General features: G+C 43.5%; 1 protein-coding gene across 1 annotated transcript; it reads right to left on the bottom strand.

The window, feature by feature from the left end:
- Window positions 1-2,130: 2,130 nt before the first annotated feature.
- LOC106560997 (formin-binding protein 4) lies at window positions 2,131-12,139 on the bottom strand. Its single transcript, XM_014124513.2, has 17 exons — window positions 11,990-12,139; window positions 11,332-11,415; window positions 10,566-10,687; window positions 9,911-10,091; window positions 9,617-9,767; window positions 9,369-9,468; window positions 8,927-9,253; window positions 8,016-8,208; window positions 7,695-7,804; window positions 7,473-7,577; window positions 6,892-7,025; window positions 5,741-5,898; window positions 5,112-5,377; window positions 4,693-4,813; window positions 4,260-4,459; window positions 3,889-4,046; window positions 2,131-3,376 (listed from the first exon to the last, which is right to left on the bottom strand). The coding sequence occupies exons 1-17, from the start codon at window positions 12,096-12,098 to the stop codon at window positions 3,283-3,285; spliced, it is 2,613 nt and encodes an 870-aa protein (XP_013979988.2). The 5' UTR covers window positions 12,099-12,139; the 3' UTR covers window positions 2,131-3,282.
- Window positions 12,140-12,953: the final 814 nt, after the last annotated feature.

Here is a 12,953-nt window from a genome sequence, read left to right as displayed (position 1 = left end):
AAACATCGTACTTCATCTGAGGTTGCCAAAGCTTGAATGCTACTGAATATTAAACTGCTGGGTTTATAATAGCCGGGCTTAGAAATAAGAATGAATAGAAATTCCAAAATAACATTGCAATTATTGCGTCACAATAGCAGGTAGCCATTTGGGAGTGTACCCATGAGTTTACCAGTCAATTTCCAGGGTTAGAGTTCCAAGCCCATTCTATTCATTCTTATTTCTGAGCCCAAACCTACTCCCATTATGATGTAATTTGCAGTCCACATCATTAAGCATAAATCATAGACCACCGACGCTCTATTTTGCTCAAAATATAGATTTTACCCTTTGGTGTAAGCTATACAGTACCAGTCAGAAGTTTGGACGCACCCACTCATTGCGTTTTTCTTTATTCTTACTATTTTCTACATTGTAGAATAGTGAAGACATCAAAACTATGAAACACATATGGAATCATGTAGTAACCCAAAAAAGCGTTAAACAAATCAAAATATATTTTATATTTGAGATTCTTCAAAGTAGCCACCCTTTGCCTTGATAACAGCTTTGCACACTCTTGGCATTCTATCAGCCAGCTTCACCTGGAATGCTTTTCCAACAGTCTAGAAAGAGCAATTGTTGGCTGCTTTTCCCTCACTCTGCGGTCCAATTAATCTCAAACCATCTCAATTGGGTTGAGGTCAGGTGATTGTGGAGGCCAGGTCATCTGGTGCATCACTCATCTTGGTCAAATAGCCCTTACACAGCCTGGAGGTGGGTTAGGTCATTGTCCTGTTGAAAAACAAATGACACTCCCACTAAACACAAACCAGATGGGTTGGCGTATTGCTGCAGAATGTTGTGGTAGCCATGCTGGTTAAGTGTGCCTTGAATTCTAAATAAAGCAAAGCACCCCCACACCATCACACCTCCTCCATGCTTCACGGTGGAAATCACACATGCAGAAATCATCCGTTCACCTACTCTGCGTCTCACAAAGACACAGCCGTTGGATCCAAGATTCTCAAATCGCAGGCTGTCAAATCAAAAGGCACTCCTTCGATAAAGTTGTTTCTGACTAAAATGAAAACGTGTCATTTTCATAAATTTGTGGAGTAACGTGCTCAACTACTTAATTATTGGCTCGAATTCAGGTTGTGCCTTTAGATTGACAAAATTAACAACCAATGCAAGAATTTTTCACTTTCACACCCTGTGCTGGTCTGCTTCGCAAACATTCAAGGAAGTATTGCGATGTCGCGCCTCTTGGTTCAGAAATTCTGATGTAACATTAAGCCTGTCAGAAGAATGACATTTACAGGAAAAATGTACAGGAATCCTAGTCTCTCAGCCTGTATCTTTGGTGCTAAGCTATCAATGCTAGTTAGCCAAGTATCTAAACCTGCTGCATCTGAAATAACTATCGTTTAACATTAACATATACAGCCTCAGTGACTGTTCAAGCAAACAACACTGGAGGCCTATTGGAACTAATAAAAAGTATGAAGTTTACAAGTAATTAAATACAAAAAAATATAGGCCATTTGGAAAGGACACAATGGCTGCAACTTCGGTCGGTGATGGTGGGAGTGGTTTTGCCGAATGGACCCATAGGAGATTGAGCCTTGAACAGAAAAATATTGGAGTAACTTCTCTCATTCTACAGGTTTTTGAGCATCTAGTTACAGATGTTAGACTAAGACATCCAGAGCACCACATAGCAGGGAGCTCCAATATGATCAGTAAACTAGAACGGTTATATAGATCGCTGAAAATGACTGTCAATCATTTCTTGTATTAGTCATCTCGGGGATGGTACTTAAAATGTAGCAGAAGCAATTTCCGGTTTAGCTCCTCACTAAACAGTCTATAGACATGAAATCATAAAATTACACAACTGAGTAGGACAAAATAAAACCGCCAAAACTCACACTCGAAAAAAAATTAGCTGGCAGTGAAAGCAAAGATCCAAGTCATCTAACCAAAAGGTAGTAAATGCAGGCAAGAGCGAAATGGATTCAATAGGGTTGGTTGTTTGAAAAGTTAAAATTACGACTTTTTAAATTAGTTTTGAAATAATTTGTTCTGCTTTTAAATTAGTTTTGCTCCTTTTGTTTACAAATCTACAAACGATTCTCTCAACATCCATCACTTCTCTCATTCTTCACATTTTGAACTTTATTTCTGATGTTTACGATTTATTTTATTTTGAATTCAATACTTAAGGCGTGAAATTGACCCCATATTTTTTCCCCAAACAATATACAATATTGTTGCATTCCCTCCCCACCCCCCTAACATCATAATAAACATCAAGGGCGTTTTACTAAGACATATGCAATGTACACAATTGAAAACTGCTCCCAAAAAAAAACAGGACACTGCCCTTGCCACCAAACTATACTTGATTTTCAGCACAGGGAAAGACCTCAAATTGAAAATATATTTATGCAAATAGTATGATATGATAAATCAATTGGCACATATTTGTATTATTGGCGTGTCATCATGCATTTGTCAACTCCGGACAAAGGGAAAAGACAAGACAAAAATAGTGAGCTGGGAAATGGGTTGCTTGGTCATTTCACCTACTGGCTTTACTTCAAATTTGTGCAGAGAAAAGGTCTGCAATGAAGCGGTTTCCACTATTGGACCATGTGAGAACGCACTTGCATATGCCGTTTAAAGATCCTATCTTTAGTCATAAATCAGACAGGATATGTTGAGGGTATACCATGAATAAAAAAAAAGTACTGTCAGTCACTATAGTTGAAGCATCCAGCAGTCTTCTGCCCTGCCTTGATACTTCAGAGTAACAGCAGAGGGCGATACAGCAACATTAAAAACTGAATATGGACCAGAGTTATTAGGAAGGTGTTATTGATCGTAGTTGATGAAAATGGGCAAGAAGGACATGGGGGAGGTCAAAAGAACATAACTACATATAAAGAGTTGATCTCCACTATAAACAAAGGTTTAGAAACTCCAGCATTCCCAAACATTTCACAGAAAACAGCATTTATGCTTTAAAACAGGTCAAGCAGAGAGGGAGGCTTGGTAGGGAGAGTCTCCAAGGTAACATGTAAAAACAATAGTGGGTATTACAGAAGAAAAAAAAAGAACATTCAAACCCATCCAATGTATTGATCCAAGATATGAGGGGCTTTTCAAACCGTTTCAAAATGACAGTGAAAGCGTAAAAAGTGCACATAGTCCACTGATTCGTATCAGTAAGGATTTAGGGGAGGATGGCGTGTGCACACACACGTATATGTGGAGGCGGGGGGGGAAGTGTGCGTGTTACGTGCTCTTCATCATCTTCCTCTTCTTCAACAGCCTCTCTCGCCAGTCATCAGGTAAAGCCTCGAAGTTTGCGTTCTTTCCAGCTTTTCCCCTGCAACCCAAAAGATGAGGTAAGAAAGATTATTTTCACCCCCAAAACTTTTTGAAGTTAAAATATACAAAAAGTGTTTGACATTCTCTACCGCACCGGCTGTCTCGAACTCTGAATGCTCGGCTATGGAAAGCCAACTGACATTTACTCCTGAGGTGCTGACCTGTTGCACACCCTACAACCACTGATGATTGATTATTATTATTAGACCCTGTTGGTCATCTAGAAACGTTTGAACATCTTGGCCATGTACTGTAATCTCCACCCGGCACAGCCAGAAGAGGACTGGCCACCCCTCAGAGCCTGGTTCCTCTCGGTTTCTTCCTACGGAGTTTTTCCTAGCCACCGTGCTTCTACATCTGCATTGCTTGCTGTTTGGGGTTAAGCTGGGTTTCTGTATAACATTTTGTGACATCGGCTGATGTAAAAAGGGCTTTATTAATAAGATTGATAGAAGTTGTCCTCGTCAGAAAAATTGCTTGCAATCACAGTAGTTCAGGGGAACCACTTACGTGAGTAGCTGCTGCTGTTTCCACTCCTCGATGCCCCTCTTGTTGAGCTGGTCCCTGTCCTCGTCACTGGAACTAGACTTCTCCTCCTCGTCCAGTTCCTTCTGGATGCTCTGCCACTTCTTCACCAGGGACGGCATCTTCGTCTTGCTCTTTTTCGACTGGACACAGCAACCAGGGATGTGGGGAAGGGGAATAAAGGAGACAATGGGGGATTGTCATTTAAGAGCGTCACTGTGGTTGGATTCAACTAGGAGAAAGCTTTCAATTTAAATATAGTTATTACATCGAATTAGACGGTGCCAATCTTGTACCATCCTTTTTCCTTATCAATGCATAGAACAGATGCCATTGTATAAATCAAAGACGCCCACCTTATCCTTCTTCAGTTTCTTGGTCTTGTCCGTGGGCAGTGTTTTAAGCCCTGTGGGGTCCAGGGTAGAGGGGGGCTGAGTGGGGGGTAGCGGGGGGCGAGTAGGGGGAGGTGGGAGAGGTGGGGCCGCAGGTTCAGAAGGCAGTGGAGGTGCAGCTACCGCAGACACTCCCCAGTAGGCAGCTCCTGACATCACAGGGACTGAGGACACAGAAAGGAACACACAACATTTTATGGTTTGCAATTTAACAGCCAAACACCTATACAGAGATACACTAGGGCCCTACATCTCCCATCAGAAAAATCATTCAATCACAGTAATTCAGTACAGGTCTGTGAAAGTTGTCATCATTGAAAGTCCTGCTACTTTAAAGAATCAGGTTAACATGAAAAACCAGCAGGCACACCGACTCAATGATATCATAGCTTTTTACCTGCCGTGGCCTGTGTATAGAGGATGGCGCTGCTGCCGATTGTTACTGCCTTGGTCAGCTGACCTGCTCCTGAAGCTTTGCGTTTCTGACCCTTAACCAGGGAAGCTGTAGGCTCCACAACCTGAGTGAAGACAAAAAGATAAGCTTACAGTAAAAGCTTATGCTAATGTCCAACAAAATGCTCGCTATGCACGTCTCCCATCAAAAACAAAAAAATGGTTTGCAATCACAGTAATTCAGTACAGGTCTGTGAAAGTTATCATTGAGAGAGTCATGTTAACATAAAAACCAGCAGGTCCACTGACTGGCACTTGACAACTGCCGGACTAGGCTGTCATCTAGAAAGTGTGCTTGGTTAGTCTATTCACAAGCCTACTGAGATGAGACTTGAGGTCTGGATGTGTAGAACGGTCCCATACCTTCATGCCGCCGACACCCAGGGGAGGCTCTGTTCCTGGTGCTGGAGGCTCACAGTCATCATCCTCCATCTCTACCTCCTCTATCTCACCATCATCCTCCAGGGGAGGAGGAGGGGGCGGGGGAGGCGACTCCGGGGGTGGAGGGGGAGGCAGGGGGATGTCGGACGGGGGAGGGGGCTGGTCAGGGGGAGGTGGGGGCTGAGGCATAGACCAATAGGAGGGAAGGCTAGGCTGAGGGGAGACGACGGGTGAGAAGACTGAAGCTCCTGCAATATGATAGAAAATGTAGAAAATGTACCCATTTTCTTTGTCAGAGGGGAGAAGAGAGTAAGGTTCACCAAATACTGACTATTTAGTAACATATGACTGTGGCAGGTTCCATAGCGCAAGACCTGCTAGTTAGTTACTAAGCCTAATGCTCTATGCATGTCCGTCTCCCTTCAGAAAAATAGTTTGCAATCACAGTCCTTCAGTACAGTTATGCGAAAGTTCTCATCGAGTCATGCAACTACCCAACTAGCGTGGTTTCAAGGCCAAGCGATACATCTGGACCTAAAGATACAGAGGCTGTCACTCAGGAGAAAATAAGGGGATTTAAAAAAGAATGGTGAGGGGTCTTGAGAACTGACCTGCAACTGCGAGTCCACCAGCGGGTACGGGCGGGGGTTTGGGTTCCCCCTGTATGGACAACGTGGTTTCCGGTCCTTCCTCCTCCTCTTCCTCAGCTGGGAAGTCCCACTGGGAGGCATTGGTGCGGTCATTGGTATAAAAATACCTCCTGTGCTCTCTAGGAGGGAGAACAGAGATACAAGGCAGAGTCTCAACAGCTGGCCTTATAACTAGCTGAGTCGCAGTACACCCTGGGGGGACTGCCCCGTAGGGGGCAGGAGAGGGGAAATGTTGGGCTGGACAGCCAGGTTAGCCATCCAGGAGAAGAGCCAGATTGGATCGTGATGGGGGACATTGATGGTGAACCCACCTTAACTTTCTTAAAACCAAATCAACAAACCAAAACCTATCAGCTCGGGTCCTGCAAAGTTGATCGTCAAAGCAGTGTTCAGACGTTCAGAATAATGGTCCACATAATGGTTGTCATGACAACATACAGCCCCCCAAACATAGATAGATGCAAAAGAGACAGCAGTTATCAATTCAACAACTTTTTTTCTTCTTTTTTTTTTTACATCAGAACTATCAATACATTCAGTCAATCAAGGAATAAAAATTAAAAACAGGAAACATATGAAATAGAGTTGGTCTGACCTGCTGGGTCCTCGTCAACGCTCCGTCTTCGCTTTAACTGATGTTTTTGACACTCCTCGTTTCCGGGGCTTCAATCTGTCACTCATTTCGCCCAGCAATGCATTCTGGGGGCTGTAGTCCTGTAAAGTGCACACAACCACCTTCCTAGCTACCGTACCCCCGTTCCACTGACTGGACCCCCCAAACAGTCTACAGAGGGCCCCTCAAAGACAAGAGCCAGAGTCTGGGCTATGGGTGGACAGGACAGGGGTCCCGTCTCCGCATCTGGTGGTATAGTGTTAGGGGATCAAGCTGGCCTGTATGGCTGCTCCCATATCACCACTGACAGTGCCAGCATTGAATCACAGAAACCTTGAGGGTCTGTCTCTGTTTCATTTCATCCACTGGGACTGGTTAAGATCTCTCCCTCATATCAGGTTAAACAGATGGCGACCCCAGCTCTGAGGGGGTCGTGGTCACACTGGGTTTGGGGAGGTGGGGGGGGTGTTTAGAGATGTTAAAGGTAAGGAGCGCGTACCTGTCCCAGTGGCAGGACCAGCCTTTAGGGGCGGCGTTAAGTTCGTAATGTTTTATGTGCTCGGCGGCTTCCTGCAGCCTACGGCGGAGATAGATCCCGTTCAGAGCCCCCTCCCGCCAGTCAGCGATCCGCGTCTGAGAGGGAGAGAAGCATGGGGAGGGGAGAACAATGACGGTTAGGCATGTACATTTCTTTTCTAAAATGAGGATGTTATAAAATGTATTTAAAAAAAATAAACATCGCCCATCAGAATGATCAATTGCAGTCATTCAGTACAGATTATGTAAATAGGATCTATTTCTATTTACAGTATATTCTTGTTTTTTTTATTACCATTTGTATTATTTTAATTTGACTTAGTCCTGCATGTTGGTGCTCAAAGGTTGTACCCTGCAATCACACCTGCAAATGTGACTAGTAAACACAGTCTGAAAGGTCTGTGAAAGTTCTCACCATTGAGAGTCATGCAGCTAGCTAACTAGTGTGGTTTCTAGGCCAAGATAATCTAATCTGGACCTAAAGATATAGGCTTTCACTGTGACTGGAGGTAAGCTATAATAAACAGGTCATGGTCATCTCACCTCAGTCTGTAACAGAAGGAGCTGGAAGTTAGAGATGGTTTTCTTGTTGATCCCTAAGAACTCCATCTTGCTGGTTAAGGTGTTGGAAAGTTCTCCGATCTGAAACTGATCATTTAAAAAAAAATGTTATCCACCAGTTATTTTATCACTCTGGGTTTTTCCTGCTCAGGCTCTACTACTGAGAGTTAAATCGGTGTGGGAGTAGTTAAAAAGGTTCCGTACCTTGAGCTCCGGAGTTTCCACCTCCTCTTTTGGTGGCACGTTGGTTAACGTTTTGTCCCCGGTCTCCTTCTCCTGCTCTTCCCCGGCATTCTCTGGGACTTTGGAATGTGCTGCAAGACACACAAGAGGACTAGTATTAAGATGACGCCTACACATTACATTTGTATGACAGAGTTGGTCTATGCAGCATATCGGATCAAAAGACCTAGAGAAGTGTTTACATTTTAGGACAAACCACATCAGAACAATCTAATGATATAAACTGACAAGAATTTGTGTATCCGGACCAGTTTGCACTCTAACTGTTCTCCAGACACTCACCTGTGTCGGGGTCTTCCCGTGTATCTGAGCCCCTGCTGTTTGAGTCGGGGCTGGCTGCTCTAAGGAAGGCCGTCTTCCACTTGGCCTTCTTCAGGAGCACGCTACAGAACTCGGGGGCCTCCTGACTTGCCTCAGAACAGGGGCTGGAGCCCCCCACACTGCCATCACCCTCCTCCAACGCCCGCAACTCAGCCTAGGGGGCAGAGGAATAAAAAGAGGACAAATGTTCATGTTCGAGTCATTGTAAAGGATAACTCCCAAAGGTACACTATTAATCCTGCATGTATTTAATTGTGTCAACATTCTGGGCTGTGACCTTTTCATAAAAATCACAACATAGTGTACAAAACATTTAGGACAAATTCATTATATTGAGTTGAACCCCCTTTTGCCCTCAGAACAGCCTCAATTTGTCAGGGCATGGACTCTACAAGGTGTCGGAAGCGAACCACAGAGATGCTAGACATGTTGATTCCAATGTTTCCCACATTTGTGTCAAGTTGGCTGGATGTCCTTTGGGAGGTGAACCATTCTTGATACACACGGGACACTGTTGAGTGTGAAAAACCCAGCAGCGTTGCAGTTCTTGACACAACCGTTGCACCTACTACATACCCCGTTCAAAGGCACTTAAAACGTGTGTCTTGCCCATTCACCCTCTACATGGAACACATACACAATCCATGTCTCAAGTATTAAAATAATTTAACCTGTCCCCTCCACCTACATTAAATTAAGTAGATTTAACAGGTGGCATCATAGCTTTCACTTGGATTCATCTAGTCAGTCTATTTCATGGAAAGAGCAGGTGTCCTTAATGTTTTGTACACTCAGTGAATAAACTCACTTGAAAGAGATGTCAATGTCAACATCCCTGGTTTAATAAAGGATGAATAAAAACTTAGGCTGACCTTTTTCCTCTCCAGAGCCAGCTCCAGCTCCATGGTGTCCTCTTCCGTCTCCTCTTCCTCAGAGTTTTCCACAGACTGGTTCCTGCTGCGCTGGTCTCTCAGAGGGTGCGTGGGGGTGTCTGGCTCATTCAGGGGGGGAGCGGGGGACCCTGGCAAGTTATCCTCCAGACTGTTCTCCTTCTCCTCCAGCCCTCCTACAAGCCTCTTCCTCCACTTCTCCTCCGCTTCTTTCACCTCTACGGGGATGAGGGGACCGAGGAGGGAGGCGGCCACACCATGACGCTCCTCTTCTTCACTGGTCAGGGCAACCACGCTCTCCATCACCTCCTGTCAGAGGATAGACATACTCAGAGTTATAGACACACACGCCAATGAATGGATAGTTGAGTTCTTTGTTTGGATTAAAACAATCATTGAGTGCACAAAAATACTCCTAACTCGCCTTCTTTTTTGTCTTGGACATTGGAGCACTGACGGCAGTGGAGTGTTGTTCAACATGGTAACCTGCACTCTGTGTAGCTCCATTGCCATTGACTGTTGAGCTACAGGGTATGAAATATAAAGCAGGTGAAATTGTCAACTCTAAGTAGAAAATACACATTTCAGAGTCATGCTGTAAAATACAAAACCACTTGTGTATGACTAACATTTGTATATTATTATGTAGTACCATCCATTTTTACACTTCACCTGTCTGCGTACTGCTGCAGGCCTTGCACCTGGTGGGCGAGGTAGTAAGGCAGCTGCCAAGCCACCTCATTGGTTTGAGTGTTCCAGTAGTAGTAACAACTTGTGTTGTCATCCCACACCTCCTGCCAGTCACCCATCTCCAATCCTCCAACTGGTGGACAGGAAACACAAATAAGGAAGGAACTCCAGTTCTTCAAAAAAGCACACTTAACACGTCACAATCCCAAACAATGGCTAGGCTAACTGCTACTTCTCAGGTAAGTTTATGCAATTTATAAAATACAAAAAAGTCACCTCCAGCTAGTGAAGTATGGGTATCATACTGGAAGTCGGCCCCAGTGCTCTCCGGCTCTGTCCCAGTCTCAGAGGCATGTTGCTGGGCTTTGGGTTCTGGACGTGGTGGGGTGGGTGCTGGGGCCGACAGATCCCCTGTGGGCTCCTCTGAGCCCGGCTGTGTGGTGATGGCATCAATTTCCTAGGGGGGGGGGGGCAGTGATTAAATTAGGTTGTCGAAGGACACCACCTGTCTAAAGACATTATGAACAAAGCAGAGAAATACAGGCCTACACGAGACAATCGCAGGTGTATAGCATTCTAAGACAACTAGGAAAAGAGCCCTGATATCACCATAATATTGTAGAAAAATATGTGGGTTTTTTTTGTTATAAATTTGATTTTTCCAAGTTCCAATACGATTATAAAATTTCCGACATAAAAACAATGGGTTGAAAGTTAAAAGGATGTCAAGGCCTAAGTTATATTTTCTTCAGTGAGAAGCTATTTCAAAGCTGTGGTGTGCAGAGAAGGATTTACACTACCAATGTCAGTGACACAGCTTAATGGAAACATAAACAGTTCATCACATCACTGACTGACTCTGAGAGGTAGGAACACAGCCGACTGAGAAAATACTATGAAACAAACAGAAAAACAGCATTTTTATACTGACGGCCATGAAGTTGGCGAGTATGTCTGCAGACTGGTTGTGTTGGGTCCTGATGGTGGAAGGCTGCGAGTCTGTATCCTCTTCTTCATCACTGTCCTCATAGGCCCCCAGGAGGGACAGACCCTCTGGGAAGAAACAAACAGGTCAGGTGATGTAGTCAACACTTCAAAAATGTTAATTCTTACAACCTTATCGTGTACATATGTTTGTCCTCTGTTGCGTGTCTTTGTTTACTGAAATCCAAAACTTTTAATAAAATGGTAATAAAATAAAACCACTTGACTGTTTCCTCAGATTCAATCGGAACATGCACATTCACGCTCAGTTGCCATTAGAGCAAGAGCGACAATGAAACAGTCTGTGGTTATATTTGATTAACGTTTTGTTAAAAAGTATGGATTTTAGCTAACAAAGAATAGCCATGCAACAGATGACAAACATGGGTACATGGTAAGGGTGTAAGAATATACATTTTGGAAATTGACTGCACAGCGACTCGAGTCAGAGATTCACTCCAAAAACACTTGCGCTCAACTCCATGGACATGGTATAGTGGAGTTGAGATATAGCTACTTGGCTAGAGCTCAGCAGGGTGAGAGTCTTATGGCAGGGTGAGAGTCTTATGGCAGGATGAGAGTCTTATGGCAGGATGAGAGTCTTATGGCAGGATGAGAGTCTTATGGCAGGATGACCCAGGTTTGAACCCAGTCGTTCACGAGTTCACACAAGCTTGCAAACAAATGGGTACATTAACAAAGTTACATCTTACCTGTGGCCTTAACTGCTGGGATCCTCATTTCTGTTGTTACTTCTCTCAGAAAACTGTGTCCATCACCGTTACCTTCGTGTTCGTCTGCAGAACAGGCATCAATGCAATTGTCAAAGTAGCTGAAATTAATTATATATATATATATATATATATATATATATATATATATATATAGTCTGGATTGACCAGATGCCTCAGTAGAGTGAGTCTATTAATTCGCAAACGTTACCATTGATATGCCTAGCTAGTTCGCTGGTGTATGCATTGCGGCGTTTGTTCACGAAATAGAGGCCGCGCGCCACTACAAATCGTTATTTGACCAATATGCTAACATGCTAACTAGTTAACACTATTTAGAAACCGAAAACACCAACATAAATAAATAAATAGCATTGGTATACATTGTTTCGAAAAGAGCAACCAGTTATTTAAATATAGTAACCAAGTCAAGCAATGCATATATTTCCGGAATATAGGTAACTAACGTAGCCAGCTACATTTTGAACAACTAGCTAGGCTACGTCAGCGGCGAGGCCAATTAGTTAACGTTAGGCTAGCTAGTTTCTCTTCAGTGTTGATCAGTAGAAAAATGGGCCCGATTTTGAACGAATCATCCACCAACCATAAACTAAAACGTAAAATATGATGGTGTTTTTACCTTCGGAACCTAAAGCGTCTTCTCTTCCACCGCCTGTCCCGCTTCGAGGTGGTGAAAGTTGCAGTATTGTTCTGCGTCCTCCGGTTCCTGTGCGAGTTTTCTTTCCCATCGCTGGTTTGTGTAGCGCCAATGCACTATCCCAGGGGTTGCTGCTTGTAGTTAAAATATATATATATATATATATATATATATATATCCACATCCGGTGTCAAAGGGAGAGGGCGATTTATTTAAAAAAAATCCTATATATGTTTTTGTATCTTGCATAATATCACAGTTGCAATGCTGTTTTATAAGACAATTTGTGTATTTCTATTGCATGTATATAGGGAACATCATGTTGAACGAGGGACCATCATAAGGAAGTCCTGTTGGCATTGTCTCCAGTACACTAGTATACTTGATCAATTGAATTTGAGAATATTTGATTGCATTAAAGTAGTAGATTCACCATGAAGTACATTCATATGTTTGCAACATTTCAGTTCTCTTTATTTGGAAAGTCTGTCAAGATGAAAATCATCATCTACAGCATGATTTGTTTAGGTACATTTGTTTTTCTTGTTTTAACCTACTACTCACTCTCAGGCAGGGTTGGGTAGGTTACTTTCTAAATGTAGGCCTAATCTATTACAGTTACAACCCAGATAGCACATTTGGTTCCTTGGAAGTTGTGGGAAGGTACGTTTTTGGTTTCCCATTGGTTCTTGGAACAAAGCCATACATGTATTGATCTGTAAAACATCAACTCAAATCAAATGTATCTATAAAGCCCTTCTTACATCAGCTGATGTCACACAGTGCTGTACAGAAACCAAGCCTAAAACCCCAAACAGCAAGCAATGCAGGTGTAGAAGCACGGTGGCTAGGAAAAACTCCCTAGAAAGGCCAGAACCTAGGAAGAAACCTAGAGAGGAACCAGGCTATGAGGGGTGGCCAGTCCTCTTCAGGCTGTGCCGGGTAG

The sequence above is a fragment of the Salmo salar genome, chromosome ssa10 (genome assembly GCF_905237065.1).
Source record: "Salmo salar chromosome ssa10, Ssal_v3.1, whole genome shotgun sequence".
Lineage (NCBI taxonomy): Eukaryota > Metazoa > Chordata > Actinopteri > Salmoniformes > Salmonidae > Salmo > Salmo salar.
This window is presented reverse-complemented; position numbering and strand designations above follow the sequence as displayed.

What these genes read in the sequence shown, in the direction of transcription:
- LOC106560997 (XM_014124513.2), bottom strand. Translation starts at nt 12,098, where the DNA reads ATGGGAAAGAAAACTCGCACAGGAACCGGAGGACGCAGAACAATACTG. An exon ending in CCCAGCAGTTAAGGCCACAG is followed by an intron (nt 10,688 to 11,331) that starts GTAAGATGTAAC and finishes GTTTCTTCCCAG; the next exon opens with AGGGTCTGTCCCTCCTGGGG. An exon ending in CCATACTTCACTAGCTGGAG is followed by an intron (nt 9,768 to 9,910) that starts GTGACTTTTTTG and finishes CCTGTCCACCAG; the next exon opens with TTGGAGGATTGGAGATGGGT.